Source organism: Aythya marila (genome assembly GCF_965140915.1).
Source record: "Aythya marila genome assembly, chromosome: 8".
NCBI classification, from domain to species: Eukaryota; Metazoa; Chordata; class Aves; order Anseriformes; family Anatidae; genus Aythya; species Aythya marila.
In genome coordinates, this window is record NC_139049.1 from 17,607,345 (window position 1) to 17,632,124 (window position 24,780).

The 24,780-nt window shown below is 37.3% G+C and overlaps 1 protein-coding gene across 1 annotated transcript in view; it reads left to right on the plus strand.

The window, feature by feature from the left end:
* The window catches only part of COL24A1 (collagen type XXIV alpha 1 chain), a 134,805-nt gene that overhangs the window by 63,419 nt on the left and 46,606 nt on the right, over positions 1–24,780 (plus strand). Inside the window, exons 21-28 of the mRNA XM_082765828.1 lie at positions 2,138–2,191; positions 3,613–3,657; positions 8,696–8,749; positions 9,820–9,864; positions 18,908–18,961; positions 20,761–20,814; positions 22,549–22,602; positions 23,309–23,362. Coding sequence (XP_082621954.1) covers positions 2,138–2,191; positions 3,613–3,657; positions 8,696–8,749; positions 9,820–9,864; positions 18,908–18,961; positions 20,761–20,814; positions 22,549–22,602; positions 23,309–23,362 — 414 coding nt within the window. The remainder of the gene's footprint in view (positions 1–2,137; positions 2,192–3,612; positions 3,658–8,695; positions 8,750–9,819; positions 9,865–18,907; positions 18,962–20,760; positions 20,815–22,548; positions 22,603–23,308; positions 23,363–24,780) is intronic.

The window sequence follows — 24,780 nt, forward strand, 5'->3', positions numbered from 1 at the left end:
AAATTCTTAAATTGCTCCTAGAAAATAAGAGAAAATCTGCACACTAGAAGTGTTTGTCTTTCAGGATTCCCAGCTGTCTTGTGTTGACTACAGCTTAAAAAAAAATCCTCAATCTTTCTATTTTTAGAAAACTGTTTTCACTATGCTGCTCTTTTCTGTTTTGTTTTGTTTATGCTTCCTCAGAAGCAATACCCATTTTTCATTTAAAAAAAAAAAAGCAGGGTAACCTTTTATTTCTTAGTAGTTGGTGTGGGAGAAATTCAGCTTCTTGCTGGAAAGTTTAAGCTCTATAAGCATGATCGGCCATCTCTAAATACCAGTAGAACTTCTGAATTATTGATTTTTCCCCAAATTGGTGCTGTAATCAGCAAAAATAACCTCTCTAAAATAATGTTCAAGTGATTTATTACACCATCTGGTCTACAGCACATTACTCAGTTTGGAAGCAATATTTTAGAAGGTGTTTGATCTCAATCCACTGCTTATTTAACAGGGGAAAAAAAAAAAAGTTTGAGAAGTTCTGAAACAATTTAGTTTGTTTTGTATGTTGTTATAAGTATTTATGCTCTGTAACTGAGAAAAATGGGAGGAAAAGACAGCATATGTTGACCACAGCTGTTGTTTCTCCAGTAATGTGCATTTGTACCATGGAAGTAGCTGAGAACTTCAGTCCTGCTCGCTTATGTTTGTTTGGATAGCATGCTTAATACAAGTGGCTATTAGGAGTTCCACTGTTTTTGGAAGAGATGATCATCTGCAAAGCTATGTATGTGAAATATGGAATACACTGTTTGACTCCACAGATTTTTTCCAGACGCTTTGGCACATGTCTGATAACTACCTTCAATTTCTGTTTGCTGTCTGAAACCTAAAAGGGGAGGTGGAAATTTCGTTTAGCCCTAATATCAGTTGTACAGTCTGTGACTTTTTTGCAGATCCAGTTAGTGCAGTGCAAGAGTAGCAGTGTTGTTAACATTTTCATGGTGCGACTACATTATACTGAAAATCATATCTCCTATTGTGCTTTGCTATTAGAATAAAATGACCATTTCTTGACTACCTACACAGAACTATTGCTTATGTGCTACTAAAAACCTTCCTGTCACGTTTTCTGTGGTACATCGAACAACAGCTCTTCACCCTCGTCTTTCCTAGTATGATGGTGGCCTATGGACCTTGAGGTGGCCTGTTCAGTTTTCTGTTCTGTTTTACTTTGTGTGCTAAGTAAACTGTTACTGCATGAATGCCTGCATCTTCAGTCTAGACTTCAGCTTTATTATTAAGCAATTAATAAGGCTTACACTTGGAACTTTCCCACCACGACTTTCTTCAGAGGCTAATCATCAGTGTCTTTCTTCTTGCTTTATCTGATATTGTTAATCCCTGCTTCCAAGAACATTAATAATATGTTTACACAGATGTATAGAGATATTAAAAAAAAAAAAATGTCCTATGCCTGGTCAACAAGTGCTATACCCAATTACTACCTTTGTAATTTGGATGACTGAGATTTTTTACACGCTGCTAACTGCTAATTCATTTTAACAAACTTTTGAAAACATTGCTGTAAACAGTCGTAAAAACTCAGAGTTGGCAGAGGCCAAGGTCCTTCATCTTTGAGAAGCTGAATATAATTCTGACAGAAAAGTAAGGGCTGAAAATCACAAGTAGTTTTGGACAAGATGGTAGTTTAAACTCACTTTCTAGTTCATTTCCATTGCAATGTTGTCATCAGATGTTATACTAAAGATTACATAAATTAAAGCAGAACCAATGCAACTCTTATAGATCTCTGATCTTAATATGATGGCATGCATTGTCCTCAAAAAGAGAAATTATTGATTTGAGAGCTCCAATATTTACTTTCCAGAAAGTCAAAATAATAATTTCAGAAAAATTAATATAGTTGAAGTTTGTAAGATACCCAGCTTTCCAGCACATAATAAAATTCTTCTGCATATTCTCTTGGCTTCCTAAGAAATGGACAGTAGTATTTAAGGAGGTCTGCTTACTCAGTTTTGCATATGTTTGTTAGTTGATGTAAGATCTCACTCTTTGTGTCTGTCTGTCTGTCTGTGTGTGTGTGTGTGTGTGTGTGTGTGTGTGTGTGTGTGTGTGTGTGTGTTCGGATTTTCAGGGACTTCTGGGTGACCGAGGGCCTCCAGGGCCACAGGGACCCAAAGGAGTTGAGGTAAGATTAAAAAAAAAAAAAAAAAAAAAAAACTAACAAACAAAAAAACCTATTTGATCAACAGATAGTTTAAAGTAAAATGTGAAGAGGAGGAGGAGGGGGGCTAAACAGTAATGGTTAAGTATTTATGGTGTTGTCATGCAAGATTTCAGTATTTTTATTTTTTTTTTGTATTTTCGCTGGTGTTGCAAAGAGACTTCAGTGGTGTTACAGGGCCATGCATCCATTTCATAATTTAAGTAATTTCAGTGGAGTCTCAAAGGGTTCAGAGTCTGGTATGCATCTTTTTGGTAAGCAGGCAGACAGCAGGGGTGTGTGTAGAGATAGCAAATATGAACTTAATGACAATATCTTAGATACATTTAAGTGATCATTGAGACCTTTATTAATTGAAGGGGAAGGAAGGCAACATTACAAGTTTATTAGGTATTCTTAATTCATCACAATAACAATGAGAACTCATGTCTGTTAGGCTGAAAATAGTTAACATTAGAAATTATTTAATCAACGAGTCTGATTAAAGTCTTCAGTCTTCATAACTAAGCAGGCTACTTATGACATTAATGACAGATATTGAATGATTAAAAGTTAGCAATCACAAAATGATCCATTCAGTTAGCAGCCAGGAAGCTGCAGATAGTGTTTCTTAATTCCTTTGCGATGTATTTTTTTTGGAATTGAGAAGGTTGTAAACCACTTCCTCCAAAAGCTGGAGAAAATCTTACGCATTCAGGATGATCAGATAACTGTTAAATAACAGCATGAGCTCCTGGTATGGCACTGATACAAATCCATGCTTTGATATACGTGTATAAGGAGTCAACCCTGAAGAATTAACACTGGAGTTCCTTATTATGTATAGCTATATCAGTGCACTATGCAGCACAGGCACAGTGTCTCATTTCTTCTACTATACACCTGACAAGCCTGACCCTCTAGTCTCCCTCCATTCCCAAGAAAAGATGGGGATAAGCCCTGCCTAAATGGCTTGACTAACTTAGTGGCTGTACCATAGCCAAGTGGAGGAAAAGAGCAAGAATGTTCCTACTGTTCTTGTAGTTAGGAAGTGTGAAATGTTGCTACAAGTAATCATATTGGGCAGACAGAGAGGTTGACCTATCGCTGCTGGGTCTCCCCTTGCTCAGAATCATGAAGATACTGCTGTGAAGGAAGATATCAGTAGTTCAATGGCCTTTCTGGCCACTTCTGGTGGTGACATACAGCATGGCTTTCTGGCTAAAGAATTTAAGTGAAATCAGATTAGTCTCTCTTACAGTGCTTCTGTCAGACTCAAAGACCCATGTGTATGCATATGAAGCAAACGTAATGTGACATAATAAGTAAAATCAGTTGTCTACAGATTTATTTATTTTTTAAGCTAGTCTTTGCATGAAGATTATTGAAGTCCTGATTTCTTGTAGGGACAAGTAGGACCAGATGGACCTATTGGAGGAGTCGGCCCAAGAGTAAGTAATTTTGTTATGGAAGACTTTTTTTTAGTAGAAGTACTGGTTTAAAAGCTTACTGTGCGAAGTGACTGTGTTGAAATGCAACCTCATGAATAAACTATTCTGTAAACCCGAATCAGCTGATCGACTGAAATATCAAAATCTAGGAAGAACCAAGCATGAGACTCACCTCTCAGGGAGAGATACAAGGGACTGATGCTTTAAGAAAACATTATCTAATTGATGTGGTAGACTGCTGAGAACACTAACGATGAAAATTGTCAATGCTGTTTGGGCTGATATATTTTAAAAGATAATTTACCTTCACCAGTTCCATTAATTAGGAATATTTATTAGCATCTAAGCATTCTAGGGGACTTTAAGCTTATTTAAAAAATCAAAATCAAAAGTGCAGTCTTTTCTACTGCTCCCCAGTTCTAGAGAGAATATACCTCTGTCATTTTTCCTGTTCATTAGCTAGTCAAAGCTGAGAATTTTCTTTCTGTTAGAAATAACATTAAAAAGCTTATTTGCCACATGAAATAAGTAAAATGAATAATAACATTAAAATAACACCTTTTTTTTTTTTTTTAGACAGAAAAAAAAACCACTTTGTGACTCAGTTCAATATTGTTTCATCTGCCTGAGCTTCTGCCAAAAGCCTCATGGAAATTTTTATTTTGGCTGCATCATGCTATGAATCTCTTCCTTGGGCAGGGCTTCGTGGCTGGACAGCATCTCCCATGTTGTGCTATGGCAATTGGGAAAGATGATGCAGCAGCGGGTGACTCACGGGCAGTCAGACACCAATGGTCACATTCTCTGCATCACCGTGCATGCACTGGCCACCATCAGCTGGTGTCAAAGTGACCTAAGAAGAAAACTTTCTGTGTAGCCCAGCAAGCAGAAATATATTTTTAATCTCTTTTGGGTCAGTTTGACCTAAATTAATTTGGTTTTGATTTCTCTCAATGGGAAATGTGTATACCGTTGGCGTGTCTTATGGTTCCGTGGTTTCTCTCTCACTACAAGCGGCTGAGAGAAGAATGTGTGGATCTGTGGTGGGCCCCTGGGTTGCTGTCTCCAGACATTTTTGAGTAGCTTCTTGGCTAATGTTCCCTCCTGAAATGAGAGGTAGGGGAAATGGGAATTTTGCTTGCTGTGGAGCCCTGCCTGTTTTCCCCTCATCCCGGGGCCCATCTGTTCTCGCCTGGATTCTATGGCTTCTGTTGGCTCGAGCTGTTTCACAATTCCAGGCCAGTTTCTCCTCACTGCCTCCCTGAATGCTGCTTGTCCTTGCTTCTTCCCTCCCACTTGTAACGCAGACAGCATGCTTGTTGGAGAAGAGAGTCCCAGTCATTAAGTTGTTCGATTATACATAGTTTAATGGGACCTAATCAGTTAACTCTGGAACACATCCGTCTTTCTAAGTCATGTTCGCTTGATTGCGATTGATTACATTCATTTGATTTACATAGGCTTAATTTCCAGGTTCATTGAAGGAAGTTTAAAACACGTTTGAAAGTAAATGCAGTAAAAGCTGTGTTGTGTTTGTCTTCAGTGAACTAATTACGTATCCAAGGAGGCAGGGGAGGTCTCAAAGAGGGACCTGAATGAACTGCTCAAGCCATGCTTGGGGCCCCAAGGCACTGTCAGCTGTCAGCTCTGCCTTTCTAGGCAGATGTTTCTTACTTATTATTTGCAGCCCCCAGGGGTCGGGGATTCCTCATTCTCTCTGGCAATCTGCTTCAGTGCTCTGCTTGTTTTACTGACACATTTTCTAATGTCTGGCCTTTTAGACAGAAAGTTTCGCCTGTTTTTCTCACTACGACCTGATTTCCTGTCCTACAGACATATAGGTACAGATATCAGTAGTTTACTCCCCCTTTCAGCAGCTGTTATCCTCACTTTCTTTGGTTTTCTCTGAACTCAGTAAAGTATCCATGTAGATTATATATTTTAAACCTCTGATTATCTTTATGAAAACTATTCCAGCTTTCTATTGAACAGTAATGGAGATAATTTCTAGTTTTTCTGGAATTCATCATCTCCTGACTGTGTAGTTTTCAGGTAAAAGTGTTCAGCCCCAAGGTCAGGTTTAGGCATGCACCAAGCAGGCAGCAATACAGTTTCTCCTCATTTCCCCTTCCCAGCCATCATTCCCACTTGTTCCTAACATTTACTTAAAAACAAACAAACAAAAAAAATGTACATGACACCAAAAACCTCTGTTCCCACCTGACAGGTGCTGCCAGCAAAATAGATCATTCTCTACTGGAGCAGAAGGTGAATATGAACCTGTGCTCCAGGTCCCAGGTTTGGAAAGAATTCGCATATGTCTCAAACAGCTGGAGTCAAAACTGAGGATGCTTCCCTGCTTACTTGGGATGTCTCAGGTTCCACAGAGTTCAGCCTGTTTGGCTGAAAGGGATTTTTGAGCTGAATTTGGTCACAGGACCTGTTCTACTCCAGTGTCAAATACTTGCATTCTCTTAAATGTATACTTATAAATCAAAATATGTTGTGTTTTTTTTAGCATTTGTTTATTTGTCCTGTGAAAATTCAGTAGATGCAACATTAAAGAAATGCCTGTGTTTATTAAGTACCTTGGTAATCAACTCTTTCTCAAAAGCTATCCAAATGTTAACACTGTAGTTGTCTGTAGTCAGCTGTTAGTGAAAGCGTTTTTTGTTATCTTCATCATAGGAGCAGAAAATGCTTTTGAAGAGGGGCAATTGTTATAAACCAGAATGTAAAACGTTGCTGCAAGTTGATATTTCTGAGATGTGTAGAACAGAAGCTGGTATCTTACAGTCATTAGATGAGCAGTTCTTCCTGAAGGCCGGGGAAGTGCTCTCAGAAGTACCCCGCTTCCCGGTGCAGTATTTCCTGAAAGCCACTTGTGTCTTCCTGAGGACTGAGGGCATGTGAGGAGCTTGTGGAGGAAGAATGGGAATGGAGTGATAATGAGAGAGATTTATATTCAAATACCCAAGCCTGTATTCAACCCATTGTGAGGTGAGAAGAAGCACAGGTGGTTGCTGTTTCCTGAAAGGAACTTTCAGTTAATATTTTAGGAAACACATTTCCTTTGGGACTACACTGCCCTGGAAGAGTAATTTTCTTAGGGGTTAGCAAGTGGAAAAGCAGCCATCCCTAGCCTAACCTTCTGTGTAATTTCCTCCACGTGTAATTTACAATTGTATTGCATTCCTGCTGAGAGCCAAATCTGTGCATTTCAAATGACTTTACCAGTTAAATCCACTTGTTCCATTCTCTGACCAACTTGCATCTGCCATGTGTCCTTCAAAGTTAGTATGTAATTGGGGCAGTACAGCCAAGAAAGCTTTACAAGCTGTAACTGCAATTCAGGTCTGACCGGACTGAAATAAATCATCTAGGTAAATAGTGGCCACTAGTTCTCTTTCTAGGAATTCCATTTAAAACATTCCTGTGTTACAGCCTGCTCACCACAGAGATCTTCACATTCTTTGCAGCGTAGTAGTAAAAGAGCATGTAGGAACCTGCAGAAGCACGTTGCTTGTTCTTTGCTAAGCCCTGTGGAAAGACATGACTTGCTTTACTGGAATCTCTCAGAATAAGTCTTCATGGTCTCCTCTCCCCAACTCCAGGATGTGTCATGTGCTAATCCATTGCTAAAACAAAAGCCTGTTCCTAACACACTGAGACTTGTTGGAACTTGGAGAACAAAATGAAGTCATTCGGGCATGAAATCACAGAGAGAATGGGAGAGAAATAGGATTAATATGAGAAGTCACAAAACCTACTAAGTTAATAACATTTTAATATTATTAAAATAATTAATAGAGAATTTCTGAGATGCCCAGAAGCTAACATTCTGCTCTGAAAAACAAGCACAAAGAAGCCAGAGCAAAGGAGCCAAATGCAAAAATCACATCTTTTTCGAAGGAACTTCTTTGGTGCCTGCTGCTTTGATCGCTTCTGTCTCAGGACACCCAATATGGAAAGGAAAGCTCTCATCACAGTCTGATTGGAAAAAAAAAAAAAAAAAAAAGTCTGCAGGAACAAACATATGGTCTAATGGCTGATAATTTCCTTTTAGCAGAAATCTGCATTTTCTTAATGCTGAATCATTAAAACGTGTTTATTTTCCTTCTCCAATTGTCACATTTCATCAGTTTCATTAACAGCTTGCTGAAGAGCCAACTCCAGCCTATTGGACCTTCACTTTTGGAGCAAGGCTTTTGCCTCAGAGCTGATGGAAAAAGTTTGTCTAGACAGGGCTACGCTGTTAATATACCAAATTTATAGGTCGTGTTTTAGATTGTATAGGAAATAAAGACTGCCTGAAATAAAAATAACCTCTTAAAAGTGAGACATAATAAGCTATAAACATCTAATTGAAAATTCAGGAGAAAAGTATTTCAATTTTTATGCCTTTGTGGTTCTGTCACAACAAAAGGAGGGATGTATTTTTGAAAATTCCTCAAGGATCTCTTCAATTCATGTCCTTCTGCTCAGATTGGTCTTGTTGTATTTTTTTCAGGTAATGTTATGTCATTGACAGAGTATCATAACACCCAGATCTACTAGCAGAGAAATGATAGTGGAGAGAAATGAGGTTTAAAATAATTAATTTGGTAAACATAGGAAAAGCTATTCGAGGTGACTGTCTCATTGAGGAAGGACAGTTACATGTATGACACCAGTCCCTAAATTCTAAAGATCAAATTGTGTTCTGTTACTCCCTGTTCTGCTGAAATTAGCCAGGACAGAACATGACCTTATCTTTTGTCTCCTTAATATGGTTTTAAAATTGAAATATGAAGTATTTGATTCTTGGATCGTGACTTTTTCTTAGTGTTAACTGAGAGTTAATACAGATTCTGCTTTCTGTGCTAATGTGGGCTGTAATAATTAATAGTGCTTTCAGACTTAAGTTTATAAATACACTGACTTCAAACAGAGGTATTAAATTTTACTAAACTGTACACTTTTTAATACATGTATTCTAGTAAACACAGAAATGAGGATGACATTAAATATTTTTAATATTTCTTTCTATTTATTTTAGGGAAGGCCAGGACAGAAAGGTTATGTAGGTGACCCTGGACCAGAAGGTTTAAAGGTAAATGCTGCTTTTATTTATGGAATGAACATGTGTTTGGAGTATCAGCTGTGTACACTTAAACAGTCCAATGTACAGCGATGTGCCAGTGAAAGAAAGAGAGTTATACGTGCTTTTATATAATACAAATGTATATCATACTGGTAACTCTGCTTTCTCACAAGATTCATTTTGGAAAAGAAAATTATGCACGTCTAAGAGACATATGTAAAAAGATAGCCCCTGATAAAGAGAGGTTTAGCTGCAGGAAGATTTAAGGGGTACTGGACCTGGGGGCATCAAGGGACCAAGGGCAGTTCCTGTGCTGGCAGAACTTGGGGAGGCAGGGAAAGGAGGAGTGCTACGATTCGAAAGAGGAGCTTGTGGTAGCAAAATTTCTCAATGCTGTGTGGCAATCTAAGCAAACAATTCCCAAATCACTTTAAAACACTTTTCATCAGGGCACCAGGATTATAGTCAAAGACAGGTAATTCATGCCACATACGCACCCAGCTTTCACCTGTAAAATGCATAGCAAAATGCTACTTGGCTGGCAGCATTATTAAGAACAGAATTAATTCATTTAATCCTTCAAGTTTGAATACAGAATTTCTGGAAGAAAAAAAAAAAAGCATTTGTTAAAAATACAATTAAAATGTTAATTTTCCTAATAGAATATTTTGTAAAGTAGTAAAAGTTATATACTACACAAGTAACATTTTTACTTCTGAAGCAACTGTAAATTAATGAAGGCAATTATATTTGCAAAGAAGAAGATTTCTATTAAAATTATATCTTTTGTTTACAGCATTTGCTGACTTAATGTGTTTAGTGAGCCCTTAATACACAGCTTTCATTTTTATGGGCAACTTATAAATACTGTAGGACAAAACTTACATCTTTTTATAAAATTAAAATTAGCCAATGGCAATATTTATTTATTTTTTTGCTGGTTGCTTAATTTTATTTTTTAAAGTTATAATTTGAAGCTGTAATTTAGAAAATAGAGGAAGACAAAGAACTTTAATATACACATATGAAAGAAATTACTTCACTAATGAACTGCATCATCTGTTTTTTCCATTTAACAGGGAGAACAAGGAGACCAAGGAAACACTGGAAAAACTGGTGAAGCAGTAAGCTTGAATTCTCTTTCAGATTTTAATTTTAATTCTATGTTCATTTGAGAGTTGAATGAGTAATTTTTTGCAGTAACTTTTTAATTTTTTTCTCAAAGTAAATGTTTGTTTTTCCTTTGAATCTATAAGATGTCAGGTATACCTTTTGTGGTCTTTCAGAATAATGCTATTTAAAAAAAAAAAAATTCCCCATTTGAAATATTTGCCAGAGTTATTTTTTTTTATTTTTTTTTGTCTTAATAGGTTGAGTGAACATTACAGGTAGTTGTAGTGATCTTCCAAAGCATGTTCAAGTAAATGAATGACCAATTCTTTTCCAGTGAAATGATTTGAGAGGCTACATTTAGCCTGAGATGTGTTTAGCAGACTGGTTTTGTCTGCCCTCTGTAAAATCACAGAGCTCAAGGTGACCTTGAGTTGATATGTAGTCCATGTACCTGGGCAGAATCAGTTATATCAAGTCTGACAAATGCTTGGCAAACCGGTTATTAGAAGTCTCCAAGGACAAAGGCTCCATGACCTGCAGGCAGCCTAGGGTTTCTCTGTTTTGAAGTTCCTCCAATTGTGTAAACTGACCCTCTTCTGCTTGAAACAACCTTTTGCAAAAGATAGCTCTTACTGCGTCTCTCCTTCATTCTCTCTCTTCAGGCTAAAGTGTCCTAAGTCACTTAGCCTTTCATGTTTTCCAGATAATTTAGATCACCTTACTCTCCTGTAACCTGTTTCTAGCTCATCTATGACTCCAGGGTATTGCCCAAGCTGTTGAGACAGCTGAGCAGAAAGGAAAAATTGCTTCTTATAAGCCATATGTTTGTGTATACACCCCACTTTTTGCAATAGTGTGTTGTTCAGCTTGTGATCCACAGTCTCCAATCTTTTTGTTTTGTGAAGTTATCTTTCTCAGTTTTTCCATTTTAGGTATGTTGTGTTTTTTTGTTTGTTGTTTTTTTTTTTAGTTAATTACCACTTACACATGCTGCTTTGCAATTCTCCCTGCTGAATTTCATCCCATGCCCTTTTGTATTTTTGACTTCTGTCTGGGAATTACTAGCAGGTGCGAGTTTGTTAACCCAATAGTTGAGTTACTGAGAGTTTGTGTGAATGTGACTAAATTGATTTTGTTTGTTGAGTTAATGCATCCCAAAGTGAGATACCATACGCTGGTTTGGACTCAGAACTGTCCTGTTCATGTAAACTGTTCAACTTAGACTGCAGTCAAAGTGAGCTCCCCATTGCCTGCAAAATACCAGGCAGACATACCTCCAAGCTCATGAAATGCTCGGTTAGTGCTGAAATTTTCAGAATTGCTTCTAAGTCAAGTCCCGGCTTCTCTGGACATATCCCAAGAAAGGGGTTTGAGAAACTTAACCCTCAGTCAGCATTTAAAATATCTGCTTAGACAGGTACTGATAATGTCATATAAGGTCCATTCGAAAGCCAGCATCTCTCTGAATGTGGCAAGTATACTGAGCAGCAGCTTGATCCATAGCTTTGTTCAGCAATTTACACACATAGCAAAACACTATCTTTTTTTAGATTGTAATTAGAGTTGGAAAACAGTGGCTTTCTTTCCTTGTGATACAATTTGGAAAATTGTTTGTTTAGTTTTTAATGTTGCTGAATGATTAGGGCAAACAGATGAGTATTGGGGATTGACAATGTTATGGTAGAGAAGAGTGGGTGGGACATCATGACACTATGTTGCTGTTATGGAGTGACTGTGTACTGAGACACAGTGATATAATCTGTCTGTATAAACAGCATTTCTCTGCCAACATTACACTTCATTTTTCCAACAGTGTGCAAAATGAAGGTTTTATTACACAAATTTGATTTTTTCAGCCTGTAAGAAGTTAGGAAAAATCAGTATCATTTACTTGGTTTTTCTGTGCCACGTGCATCAAAATCCTCAAAATAAAACAAAGCTAGACTAAATTCACTATCTAAATAGCACATAAAACAGTCACAGAAGTTACTTAACCTTAAGATTCTGAATTTGTCATAGGCTTTGTTTAGCTCCTCAGTGAACTTGAGTTCAGTGCACACATTTTCCACAACTCAGATATTTTGTGTGTACATAACAATCACTGCAAAGTGAGCTCCATTCTAATACAAATGTGAAATTGAGTAGACAAAATGTATAATCCATTATTATATGTTACGGTTATGAGTAATAAAATGACATACCTACCTAACTGCAGTCAGGAACAAGCTGCAAGAATAAAATAAAATATTCTTTATTCCCAAAGAAGGGTTATTGCAGCCCTGTACAGTGTTATAAATAAACATAATTACGGCCCATCATTTATACTTCCCATACTTGCTGTTTGGACAGTTTGCATATAATAGAGGATGATATGATACCTGCAAACTGACGTCATTGGCCAGCCATTGTCTCTTTACTTTTACTTGTGAATTTTAGAATGTCTTCTGTTTAATGTAAATGTATTTTACTCAAATGAGATTCATTGGCCCTTGATCCTGTTGTATTACCTTAATTAACTGGCAGCAGAGGACTAATGTCCACTTTGTATCTGTTCTTTTGGAGGGCAATATATACTATCTCTTTGTTAAGCTTATGATAAAACACCTAAGGCAGGAGAGAGCCCTTCAAACACATTCAGCACAACTCAAGAAAGGCCTTTCAAAATCCATTCACTTTATTCCCCACTGTAATCTATAATCGTTAAGCCTTGCCTAAGTAAATGAAAAGCACTAGCAGAAAATGTTTTTCCAGATGTGATTCCTGAAGCAAAATACTCACTTCTGTACGCTTTGGATGCAGTTTTTATTTCCAGTTTCTCACTAGCTTCTGTTTGCAGTAATTTTTTTTGTCCCTGGTGTGCAGAGAGAATCCAAACTCCCTAAATAGAGTAAGGCATCCATCCTTATTGATACCTTATCAAGCCTGTGTTATCAGATGCTTGGTGACACCAAATACAAACAAGATTTGTACAAATAACACTAAATAAATTGTATAGTAATTGGCTTTACTGTTAAATAATTTACAAAGGGAAAACGAGATTACTAAAAAGTTGGTAGTATGTTATTAGCCATTGGACTTACTGTGTTTATGGTTTCTTCCTTTTTTGGGGGGTTTATCTATTTATATTTATTCATGGTCTTCATTAACCGAGTTCGTCAAATTACAGAAAATTAAAGCCCACAGCTGAAGTATACTACAGTAGTTTTTAGTACTGGGAAATCCATCACAGCATTCCAATTCTCTAAAAGAAAACATGCATTTCATGAATATTCTGTCAAAAGAAACAATTTTGAAATAAGTCCTGTAAATGTTAAATTCCTAAGGAATTATGACAAGAAGCATGTGCCTGCTACTGGTACCAAATAGCTACACCAATATTTTTATTCTGTTTCTTTCTATTCTTCTGCTTTTCCCAGTAACATCCATCTTGTGTCTTTAACTAATCTGTCTGTTAATAGTCAAGTACTGCTTAATATCAGCTTGGAAGAATACAGATGGAAACTGTGCACAAGCAGGAAAGTTTCAACAGTGGGAGACTGGAGCATAATGCTTTATTGTTCAGTCTAGTGAGATGGGATATGTGCTGAAACGCACTCTGTCAATAGACTAGCTGTCATATTGTCCACCATCTGTTAGGTCACGTGAAGCTGCTGACTCTAGAGCATGCTTCTGCAGTAGTATTTCTGGATGCTTGTCCAGAGTGGAAACTGTGTAGACTAAATTTACAAAATGTTCAGTGTGCTCATAAGCTTAAAAACGACACATTTTAATACCAGCAGGAATGTTCCTAAGATCAGACTTCAGACACTAGTCTTAACTGAGTTCTACAGTTAAAATAAATAAATAAATAAATAAATAAATAAATAGTCTGACTACAGCATCTGCCCTGTTTCAAGGGGAGGGAAGGTGGGTGGGTTCAGGTGGTACTGCTTGGCTGAAGAGAGCCCAAAGCTGAGTGGGATCCAGAGCTTTCCTTTGCTGTAAGATACTCAGATACTTTACAATCAATAGGTGCAATTGAAGAGGAATCAGTTAAGATAGTGAAAAGTAACAGTCAGCAGTTAGAGCAAATTTACACTGCTGATGAGACAAAATCTTTTGGAAGCCATGCCAAAGGAAACAGCCACTTCAGCTACTAAGAAAATTGCCCTTAGGTCGGGGGGAGGAAAAGCTCACTTCACTGACATACGCAGTTGGATTTTATATTCTTTTATCAGTGATAGAGAGCAAGTATTTGAAACCATGTTGCTTTGAGCATCTCACACCAATGACCTGTCTGTGTTATACATGTAGAGTCAGGGATGATTTAAGAAAATGATTAATTGTGTAGTTTTTGTGGCACAAAACTGAATTCATCTGAACTTAAGAGTTGCTTGTCAGGGCCACATTACTGTTAGGTAATATTAGTGTTTACCCAGACCAGGGCACTCTGCATAACTAAGTGGAAGCTATTTCCAATTTTTCCATACCTACTCCATTACAGACATTCAGCCCTTGCTTGGCCATGGAGTTCTTGATTAGAAATCACAGACATTTCTACTCATATTGAGGCAAGGTACAAGTGCAGAATTTAGTTTTCCTGTGATGCAGTCAGTTTGTACCCAGGTTGTGCATGACATCAAAAAAAAAAAAAAAAAAAAAAAAAATTGGCTTAGAAGAAAACCCTCTTAAAACTGGACAGTAACTAGGTGGTGTTTTCAGAACTGTTTTCCCAGTTTATTGATTGGTTATAGCATTATTCACCTTTCTTAGTAGTCTTTCTTTTAAAATTTCAGGTTACTCTTACCTATAAGGAAGAGGATAACGCTTCTCTAAGGATATTAACAGCTCCTCCATTTAGTTCGTACCTGGTACAGGTACAGCAGTGAGCAGATGTTCTACACAAAGGCGTTATTGCAAGTCTTTTGGTTTCAAAAGCCTGTCTGTGGTTCGACAATATACTAATTTTGGTCAGATCACTAACAGAGCTGCATGAAAGCACTGGACCAATAGAAATTTACCAGAAACCTATGACTAACAAATGTTAGGATTTTTGGTTTTGTGTTGTTGTTTTTTTTAATCCCAGAGCTGGTATCAACTGTCCACAACACCTCCTTCCTGACAGATCAGCTACATTTTTTTCTACTACAGATTATATGAAGCCCAAATAGCAGCCAGCATAAACCCTTTGTCAGGCTTTCTTCCTCATCTGTGTCCAGGCCTAATCAAAGTCACAGCTGTTACAAGGGTGATCCAGAATTAGTGCGTATGGTACCAGGGTCCAGATAGGTCAGTTTTAAAAATACTTTTAAGTACTGTTACGTTTGGCTAGTAAAACTGAGCTTAGATTAATATTTATTTCTTAAAACTTATTTTTTATTTTGAGTTGTAGAGGTATTTTTCTATATATCAGCTGATTATGAACTAGTAGAAGCTGACTGTTAGAGCACCCATTCTTCCTTCTTCTTCCTATTGTTCTTGGCTTTTATTTTAACAGAGGTAGTTATGTGAATCTTCAAGCATTGTTAAATAAGTTTTGATCTGTTAAATTCAAACCTTAATGTTTGCTCATCTGCTTTTTTTGTATGTGTCATAAAGTCCCTCATGCAGTATGAAGCTGTTGGGCTCTCAAGAAATGTTTAAGTGGGAAATAAAATAAGCAGGCAGAGGTGATGACCTTGCTGGATATGGAGGGAAGTAGAATGCACAGGTTAAGGGTAGATTTTAATGAAAATTAATTAAAAATACTCAAAAGAATTTCAAAGAATAAAGTTAATGTGGAAAAATGAAATTTAAAATTTATTTGTGAAATCTCATTAAAAGAACACAGAATGAGGATATTTGAAAATGCTGAATTCTTCATGAAATGATGTTGGATTGGAAAGTTTTCGCTTAAGACAGAAGATTGTGTTAGCATACAACCTGATATGCAACTGCTTCCACAGGAACTTTTGGAATCAGCTAAATATTTGTTCCTCACTACCAAGCTTTTCAATGGATTACTCCAAACTTGGGTTTTCATTAAGTATTCTGTGTGTTTTCAATTATTCAGCTACAGTCCAGTTTCTAACATGGAGCATATGTGCTGGCAAGATGTTTTGTCTGTCTTAGACATGTGTTAATTGTGATATCTGTTCTCTGATTTTCCATGAAAATGCTTCTGTCAAGAAGGTTTCTAAAATGCTGTTATTGTCATTGTAGAGTTTTACATATATCTTTGTAAATGAAAGTTTGACTTTTTTTTTTTTTTTATTAGGTTTAAAACCATGATTTTTTAAACATTTCAAGGTTGTTTTTTTGGTTTACTTTTCTGTTGCCTAATACTTTTGATTTGATTTTCTGAGTCCACCACGGATTCACAAAGGATTGAAGGGATTCTGGAAGACACTGACTCAACAAATGTGCCTTGGAGTGTGTTCATCCTCTTACATAAGAAGGAAAGAGGGTTGAAACTTTAGCCCAGTCTTAGTGGCTTGTTTCTATAACAAACCAACCCAAAACTGAGATTTAAGGAGCCATGTGATCTTAAAGACAGTCCATAGGGAAAACATCACTTTATGGCTAATATATTAATGGAACAGGATGCTTTTCTTTCTGATTGCACTTTCTCTTCACTGTATGCTACTAATTGTTTTGAAAACTAAAATGATATTCCTAGGTAAACTTTTTTCCCTCTTGCTTCTGCTGGTACCTGCCCTAGCATTGTCTCAGTCTTGGGCACTTATCTCTGTTTTTGGATGGAGAAGTGAAAGAGGGTTTAGTTAATCTGTCATGAATTTTCTCCTTTATTCCTCCTGAAGTCCCTATTGCTTTTCCAATTTCTTTAGCTTCAGTTCTTGTTCAGTATTGTTTTGCTTTCCATATGTATCCACTTCCTGTCACACAACGTTTCTTTTCCTTCTTTTTATCACCACAAAAACCTACTTTCTCTTAGTGTTTGTACTGTGAATTTTCTTTATTTAATTAGTTTCTTTTGAGGGACAGCATGTAGAAAACTTTATGCTTCATAGCCAACTTTTGTCCTCGCTCTGGAAGGCATTGTAGGCTAAGGCTAATGTGCTGGGTAACAAAATAGCATGTTCACAGTTGCTGCTTCCTAGTCATTCCTTCCCTCTCACACCAGAGCAACTTATTGAGAAACACAATACTTCTGGATTGAAAAGGGGACTTGATCAGGGGCTTTATAGTAAATATTTCTCTGCACGCAAATGGGGCACAGCTACCCATCTTTCCAATTGGCATCTTCAGCCTTCTAAACAGCGTGGCATTGACTGGGCACTCAGGAGTGTCTCTGTGGAGAGAGAACAGGTCTTGAGTTACATCTTGGCTCTGATTACATCTTACTCCCTTTCTGGAATAAGAAAATCAAAGTGATTAGTCTTCAGCCTTTCGAAACCAGACCTTTACAGCCCTCATCTTGATGAGCAAGAGTACAGGGTAATTCTTTGTCTCACAGATCTATGCTTCGTATTAAGGCCCATTGTCAGTTGTGAGTCATGGCAGCAGTGGTAGCTCTCGTTCTCAAAGTTAGTCACAAAGTCCCTAATTTCTGCCAGTGACCTCTGAGCATTGCCTTAGTGCCAGTATCACCAGAACAAATCTTTAACAGCTGCCAAGAGACGTCTTAGACTGACACATAATACAAAAGTTCAGACATACAATACATTACTCCAACATCCATTGAGGTGCCTGTTTGTCTGTTTAGCTCTTCCACAAACTTACTTGTGCCAGTGTTATCAACCTCAAAGATGGCTATCTCAGTGGCTCATTGCAATAATTTAAACTATGAGATTTCCAGAGTAGCTAGTAGTCCAAAAAAAAAAAAAATTAAGAAAATAAAAAGCAATCCTGAAGCCTTAGTTACTTTGCACCTGTCATGCTAAAGTACTTGAGGCTGAACTGTGCTGAAATTATACAGATAAATAGCTGAAAAATGTATTTATTTTCAAAGACAATTCTCAGACTGAAATGTTGTCTTTCTGATATGAAATGAATTCTATGGGAAAAAAAAAACAAACAACACAAACACTATTATACTAGGCTTATGAAAAGAATATAACTGTTCTAGGGAACATAGGAGTCATGTAGGAGTTATATTAAAAACAAAAACAAACAAACAAACAACAACAACAACAACAAAAAAAAAACACAAAACAACTCACTTTAGTGCCAGTCCAGTGCTAGTTAAGCCAGTACATTTCTACACGTGTAGAGACAGCAATGCTAACGTGTGAATTGCTGTTTTGTTTGTACAGTGCCTTTCAGAGTGTTACAGACAAGCCAGTTGTGTATTATGGACTTCTAGGAGCTTCCACGTTTCTGTCATCTTTTGTGTGCATTCATTCAATATACTCTGGACACCTATTCAAGCTCAGCGTTCCATACTTTTTATAGCTGGGACCTTGCACTATAACTTATTTTCTATTTCTTAGTTTGATAATAGTGGAGTTATTGCAAGCACTGGGAATAAGATTGTTAAAGGTACTTCATACCTTGTTTCCCATTCCATGTGGTGGTTCTGTTCTACACAGTGGAAATTTGTGGGAGAGTCTCAGGAGAGAGTTTTATTCCCTTTTTAAAAGGGCTGGAAGGCTCTGATCTCAAAGGTGTTCAGGGCTATGACAGTTAAAGGGAAATTCTGGCAACACCTCCTCCAATATCGTTTTTCACTGTCTTTTACTTTGTTCTACTGAATTTATTCACCTTGAACTTTGTGGTTAGACTCAAGGGCTAGCAGAGCAATTACTACCTTTAATTTTATGTTTGCAAAGCTTCTAGCACTGTGAGATTGACTTCAGAGGCAGACCTAGGTGGTGGCATGGTATCATTAAATTAATGCAATGTCTATAAGTAGCCACTTATTGTTGATGAGTCTAAATGCAGTGATCCTCTTGCCTGGACTGTAAGCCAGGTTAGCTTGTGCAATCATCACTTCCTCCCATGAGCCCTTAGACAAATAGACCAGTAATTCTCAGGGATGAAGAACTGTACCATGCTCCATTGCCAGGTTTTTGGGGATGTGCCAGCCATGAACTTGGACATTGCACTAATAATTCTCCTTACTTTTTATCGCAGGGATCAGCAGGCTTTCCTGGAGAAACTGGGCCATCCGGAAACCTTGGTGAAAAGGTAGAAAAATGTATCTGACTGTTCAGCAGCAAAAATCAGAGTTAAAAATCATTGAGGAGATAAAATATTGGTGACAGATCATTTACTGTCCCCAGACAAAGCTAGCATTTGTGTGGCTATTTCAGAGAACAGGGATGTATTAAATGATAAGATATCAAATCTGACAGATTGTTGATAGATTCAATACCTTGTTCATGTCATGACACTTGCTTTACCATCCACTGCTGTTGGTTCACAAAACTGGCACAAATTATACTTGGTGTATTCGATAGTTGCTGATTAAGCCCTGCTATGTAGTTAAGAGATGAATGTAAAAAGATAAAATTTGGCTGTATGCATTAACTGAGTAATGAAGGCAACATTGTTAGTTTTGTCTGCTGTGCAGTAACAGTTGTGTTTATGAAAGCAAAGTTTGGCAGACAACCTGACTAGAACAGTATAAATAGCTTAAGCATATTTGACATGGTTTTATTTAGGTGAAATATTTTAAAACTCAAAAACAGGAAACTATTACGGGACTGCATGTCAGCTTCAATTATAATAAAAACATCATTGTTGGAATGATCCAGCACCATTTTTATTCCTGCCCTCCAGGGCTGAATTATTTCACCTGGACTGGTGGCTGCTATTTAAAGAGATCTCATTGTAAAAGTCTTTGCAATTTATTTGAGCACCCATGAAAATTTGATGATAATTTTTTATTGTCAGTTTATATAATATATGAACAGAAATACATCAGTGGAAAGCACTGTTTCTTTAAACTAAAAATTTAGAAAACTGTCATATGGTTTTAATCGCAATATCGTCTTAGAATTCAGCATCAAAGGATTCTTGTTCTTCGCAATTACATTTTACCCAACAAAGATTACCTTGGGATACTGCTGCTAGTTTAAGTAGGAGGGGGAGGGAAGAGAGAAAAAGGCTAATCTATCAGCAAATGGAAGCAATCTTCTTCGTGGTACAGTAATTATTTTCATTACCATGCTGGGTCTGTAGAATTGATCTTCCTCTTTTATGGATTAAATACTGTGGTGCAGAAGTGTTATGTGGTTTTAAATGATGAATGTACTTTGAGCACAGTTCTTTTAAAGAAATGTGCCTTTAAAGTATGTAATGAATACAGGTATTATATATGACATAGTGATAATGCTGTAATAGAAGTGTCATCTTTGCAATAGAAGAAATCTATGGGCATAGAACTTGGGCTGGATGCGAAGTGAATAACAAATGAAAACATTTGCAAGAATGAGACCATTTTTACTCCACCTACTCCAATTGATTCTGCTGCTGCCTTGCTCTTAAATCTCTGTTTTTCCCAATACATGTTGAAGAAATGAGGTAGACGGGAATGCATTTTTTTTGTTTTGTTTTCCATGGCAAGGTTTATGGGTTAAAGAATGTGGTATATGCAACAGAGACAAGGGATCTGCCAGCAGCAGTTTATGGAGACTGAAGTAGTACCGAATCTATTCTCTGGTCATCTAAGAAAATGGAAGACACACCAACTCAATTTTATCATTTATTGAAAAGAAAAAAAAAAAAAAGCTTCTGTTCCTGAAGAGCAGTCCCTAAACCAGTGGTGGTATTACGCTCAGCAAGTAGTTGTTTCCTTGAGCAATCAAGTTGCTTATAGATTATCGACTATAATCTGATACAAGTCTTTTTGCATCACTGTTATCACTGTTACATTGTTAGTGCAGGTTAGCCTTGTTGACAGTATATCCAACAAGAATATGTCCATAACAATGGACATGGGACAGAGCACTCACTGTTATTTTGTTTTTAATTTTTCATTAAAGGGAGAGCGAGGCAGTCCAGGACCAGTAGGTCCTCCTGGAGAGAAAGGTGTCACGGTAAGTCACAAGTAATGTAGAATCCATATTTACACTACTTACAGTGGCAATCTACTTTCCAAAACAGTGATAAATTCTCACCCTTCTGACTGTGCAAGCCTTATAGAAAAGAGTAGTATTTATGATGCATCATTCCCCAGGAGCTTCATTAGCAGCTTTAATGCCTTCTGAGTGATCTGTTGAATGAAGCAGCAAAACAACTGTTTTTGAAAATAGCTTTCAGCAGACTTGGAGTAAAAATAAAACACACTGTATTGAAAGGAGAGATAAATAAAGGAAGGAAAGTAAATGAACAATTTATTACATGTGCTGGGGTAATGCAAGTTATTCTAGTAGGCAGGCTAGTAACCTCTTAATTCTGCTGCACAGAAGTACCCAGACAGCCCATGGGTACCACCCTGGTGGGAGGACTGACTTTCTGACAGCACCACTGGTCCTAAATCAGGATGCAACATTTCATGCATCATTTGGCAGTCTAGAGGTCCACGGTCATATTAGGTGGGTTATCAGAACACTGAAGTATAAAGCTATACATGTGTGGCCATTGCCAAATGCACATGGAAGTTCTTGAGGAGATGTAGTTAGGATTTGACTGTGCATTTGTTTGCGAGTATCATGGTGGTTCCAGAATGAACAGAGAATGCTTACAGACCGAACTGTTTATAAGGAAACAAGAAGGGAGGTTGTAGGCAATGTGTAATGCTTAACCTTCCCCTCATGGTCATAGTGTTCCTTTATAAAAAATTTTTTGGTCTCAAAGCAATGTTACTGATGAGGCTCTGGGGTCATACCATGATTATGTGTTCTGTCAGGGATTATTTTGTACTTTTCTTTTATACAGTATTAAAGTCAGTGTAGAGCTGACATGCTGGTAGTTTGACATACTCATTATCTGTTGACTTAGCGTGGGTACTCTGCCCTGTGTTATCTGGCAGTAATGTGGTAGGCTATGGTGAAGCCTCAGTGGTTCTTTGTAGAGGCTGCAGATGTGGGTCTGTGTGCGATGGACAAGAGGTGTGCTTGGCGTTTTGTCTTGGCCAGTTCTGTCCACACCAGGTTGTTTCCACTTTCTGTTCCCATTGTCACAGCCTTGACACAAGGATTTTGGATGGGGTTAACAAACCCTATGGGATGCGTTGCCACAGTTAACTGACTCATTAGGTTTATATAATGACCACTGAAATGAGTGGTTAGTGTTATTCTAAGCCACTGACTTTAATCACATTTTTCCTCCCCAAAATCAGTAGTCCCACAAAAAGTTATTTCTAGAACCAGCTAACACTTTGTGAGTTTTAGACATTTCAAAAATTCTATTCATCAGGAGGAGCTCACATTGATATATTGTGGTACTGGAGAGGAAATTTTGCTTATTGGGATCTCTCTGAGAATTGTATGACTAATTTTGTGAATGTGACTCTAAAATAATTAAATCAATTAGAACTCAGCAGACTTTGTTTCAGGAAATCCCTGTCAGCCAGTGCCCATATGCAGGGAAAAACATTCTTAGGCTGTTTTTTTGTGATATATCCAATATCTGGATATTTTTGTGATATACCCAAATGGATCCAAATGGATCTCTGTTTTCTAAACAAAGTTTTGGGAATAAATTTTGCAAGATTAAACATTTTATTAATTTACCTCCAATTTTGCAGGTAACTAACTGGATTTATTACTGTTGTTGTAATAACAGTTTTGATAAAACTGTGTCCTTCTCTTTATTTATTTCATTTCTAGGGCTATCCAGGACCTCCAGGAGGCCCTGGGCCTGTGGGACCTGAAGGATTACCTGTAGGTATAAAATAGTGCTTTGGTTTGTTAAAAAATGTGCCATTATTAAGTTGCCTTTATGCTTTGCTGGAATTAAGAATGTTTTCCAGTTGGTGCTGCAGTCTGTAAAACTGTCATGAAAGTTTACCCATCCAGACACAAAGTCTGTTTACCTGCTATTTACCAGGATAATCCATGAGAGACAGGAAAAGTAATTATATCATTTACTCACTGATATAAAAACTACTCAGTTGAGAAAAGAAGAGGCTTACATTTTTTAAGGATGGTTTATTATTACACAGCAATCTTATTCATTGATGCTTAATATAATTTATGTATATCATATTTAGTTTCATTATTAATAAAAATATTTTCTGATTTACTTATGTAATTGTGTTGTAATTTGACTGTGGGTCATCAATACACAACTGTTAGGCTCTTTGAACATAATGTTGCTGAAATAAAAGTTGGAGGAATTTTTGGACGTTGGACAAAAGTAAGGTATCCAACAGTCAGTGTGCTTTCTTATTCAGAATAAAATTTTACATAGAGACTATTATTTAGATTTTAATAGATAAATTGTACTAACACAATTAGTTGAATTTGAACCATGAGTAGAGGTTAGTGATTTGTGTTGGCTGCATTAGCTATTACTAAGTGTGCATGAACACCATAGCTTCTAGAAATCTGTCTGTAGAAGACAATAATAAGTTTGTTTGACATGTAGGGACCTTCTGGGACAAGAGGACCACCAGGGCCACAGGGACCTAAGGGAAGAAGAGTAAGTAATACTGATGTATGAATCTGATGTGTGACCCACATACAGGTGTTTCCACTGAATTCTGTTCTGGACTCCAATCATTTGTACTGACATCAGACGGATGATACTTGTAATCCCATGTAGGAAGCAAAATGATTCTTCATTTCTTCTCACATTGCAGTTAAATAGGGGTTTGCCATTGATTTCAGCTAACAGGACCAGAACAAAAATTGCAAATAGCCTTGTTTTCTGTAGGCGTAAATATGCAAACGTTGCCATTTATGACTACCATTGGACTGTTACAGTGTTTTGGAAACTGTTTTGTTTATCAGTATGTCATTTATATCTTTGGAAATAAAATCGAAGTCCTCAGTGGCTGTGAAAGGAAAGAGCAAAGTCAGAAGAGGGTGTAGTCCAGCATCTCTGACTTTGAATTGGACTGTCATTTGCAATTGCTGCATTTTGAAAAAAAAAAAAAAAAAGAAATGGAAAGCTCTTTTCCATTTTATGCAAAGCCCAAATAAACCAAGAGGGAGTCTGTCCTAATCAAATTGTACGAGCATTTGATCACAGTGCATAAAACCAGTTCAGTGAAAGTATTCCAATTTATTACCTTGGTATTGATGGCTTCATGATTTTCATAAACACTTTCCTTAATAAACCCCACCAGTCATTTCCTGGGCTTGAATGCTCTTATTTTAGCAGTTTGAGCTCAAGATGCCTGCAGGAAGCACTGGTGGTGCTTCCTGCAGGCTTCCTGCAGGCATCTTGAACACCCTCTATACTCATTGTATAGAGGGTTCCGGTTACAGCATGAACGACCTTCTTCTGACTGGCTTTACAAAGTTTGTCAAAAATAGCAGTAAAGCCGCACCCTTCTAGCCATCAGGCTAGTGGCACGTGGAAGAGTAAATGTATGCAGACCCATTTTCACTGTAAAATGATGATGTTTGAGCTTCATTTGAAAAAGAAAAATCCTTTGGGCCTTATCTGTCTTTTGGAGTTTGTTTCACCAATCACCTGTAGGTTGCAGTGAGTTCAAAGGCCAACTGAAAAGTAACTTACTGTAAGCAGTTGTCTCTAAAATTGGAACTGATCTGCTGATGTATGTTTTAATTCCAGCAGACACAGCATTCCCCTAGAAACTCCCCTTTCGATTCTTCACTCTTGGCAGTCCATCTGCCAGCATCACCAGAGCTGGATTCAGAACCAAGCTGCTGACATGAATGTGAATCCTGTAGACTCTCCTCCCTCCCAGCATTATCTGCTACCTGGTGATTGTTTCTGTGGGGTGGAGGACAGACTCATTGTAATTTAGATTCTGTTTTGAAGGTAGGAGATATTTTATTTAAGGAGTATCACATCATCTGCCAACTGAGACAGGAATTTTTGAGGGAGTCTTTATTACTTTGGCAGCACATCATGGAGTACATTGCTTA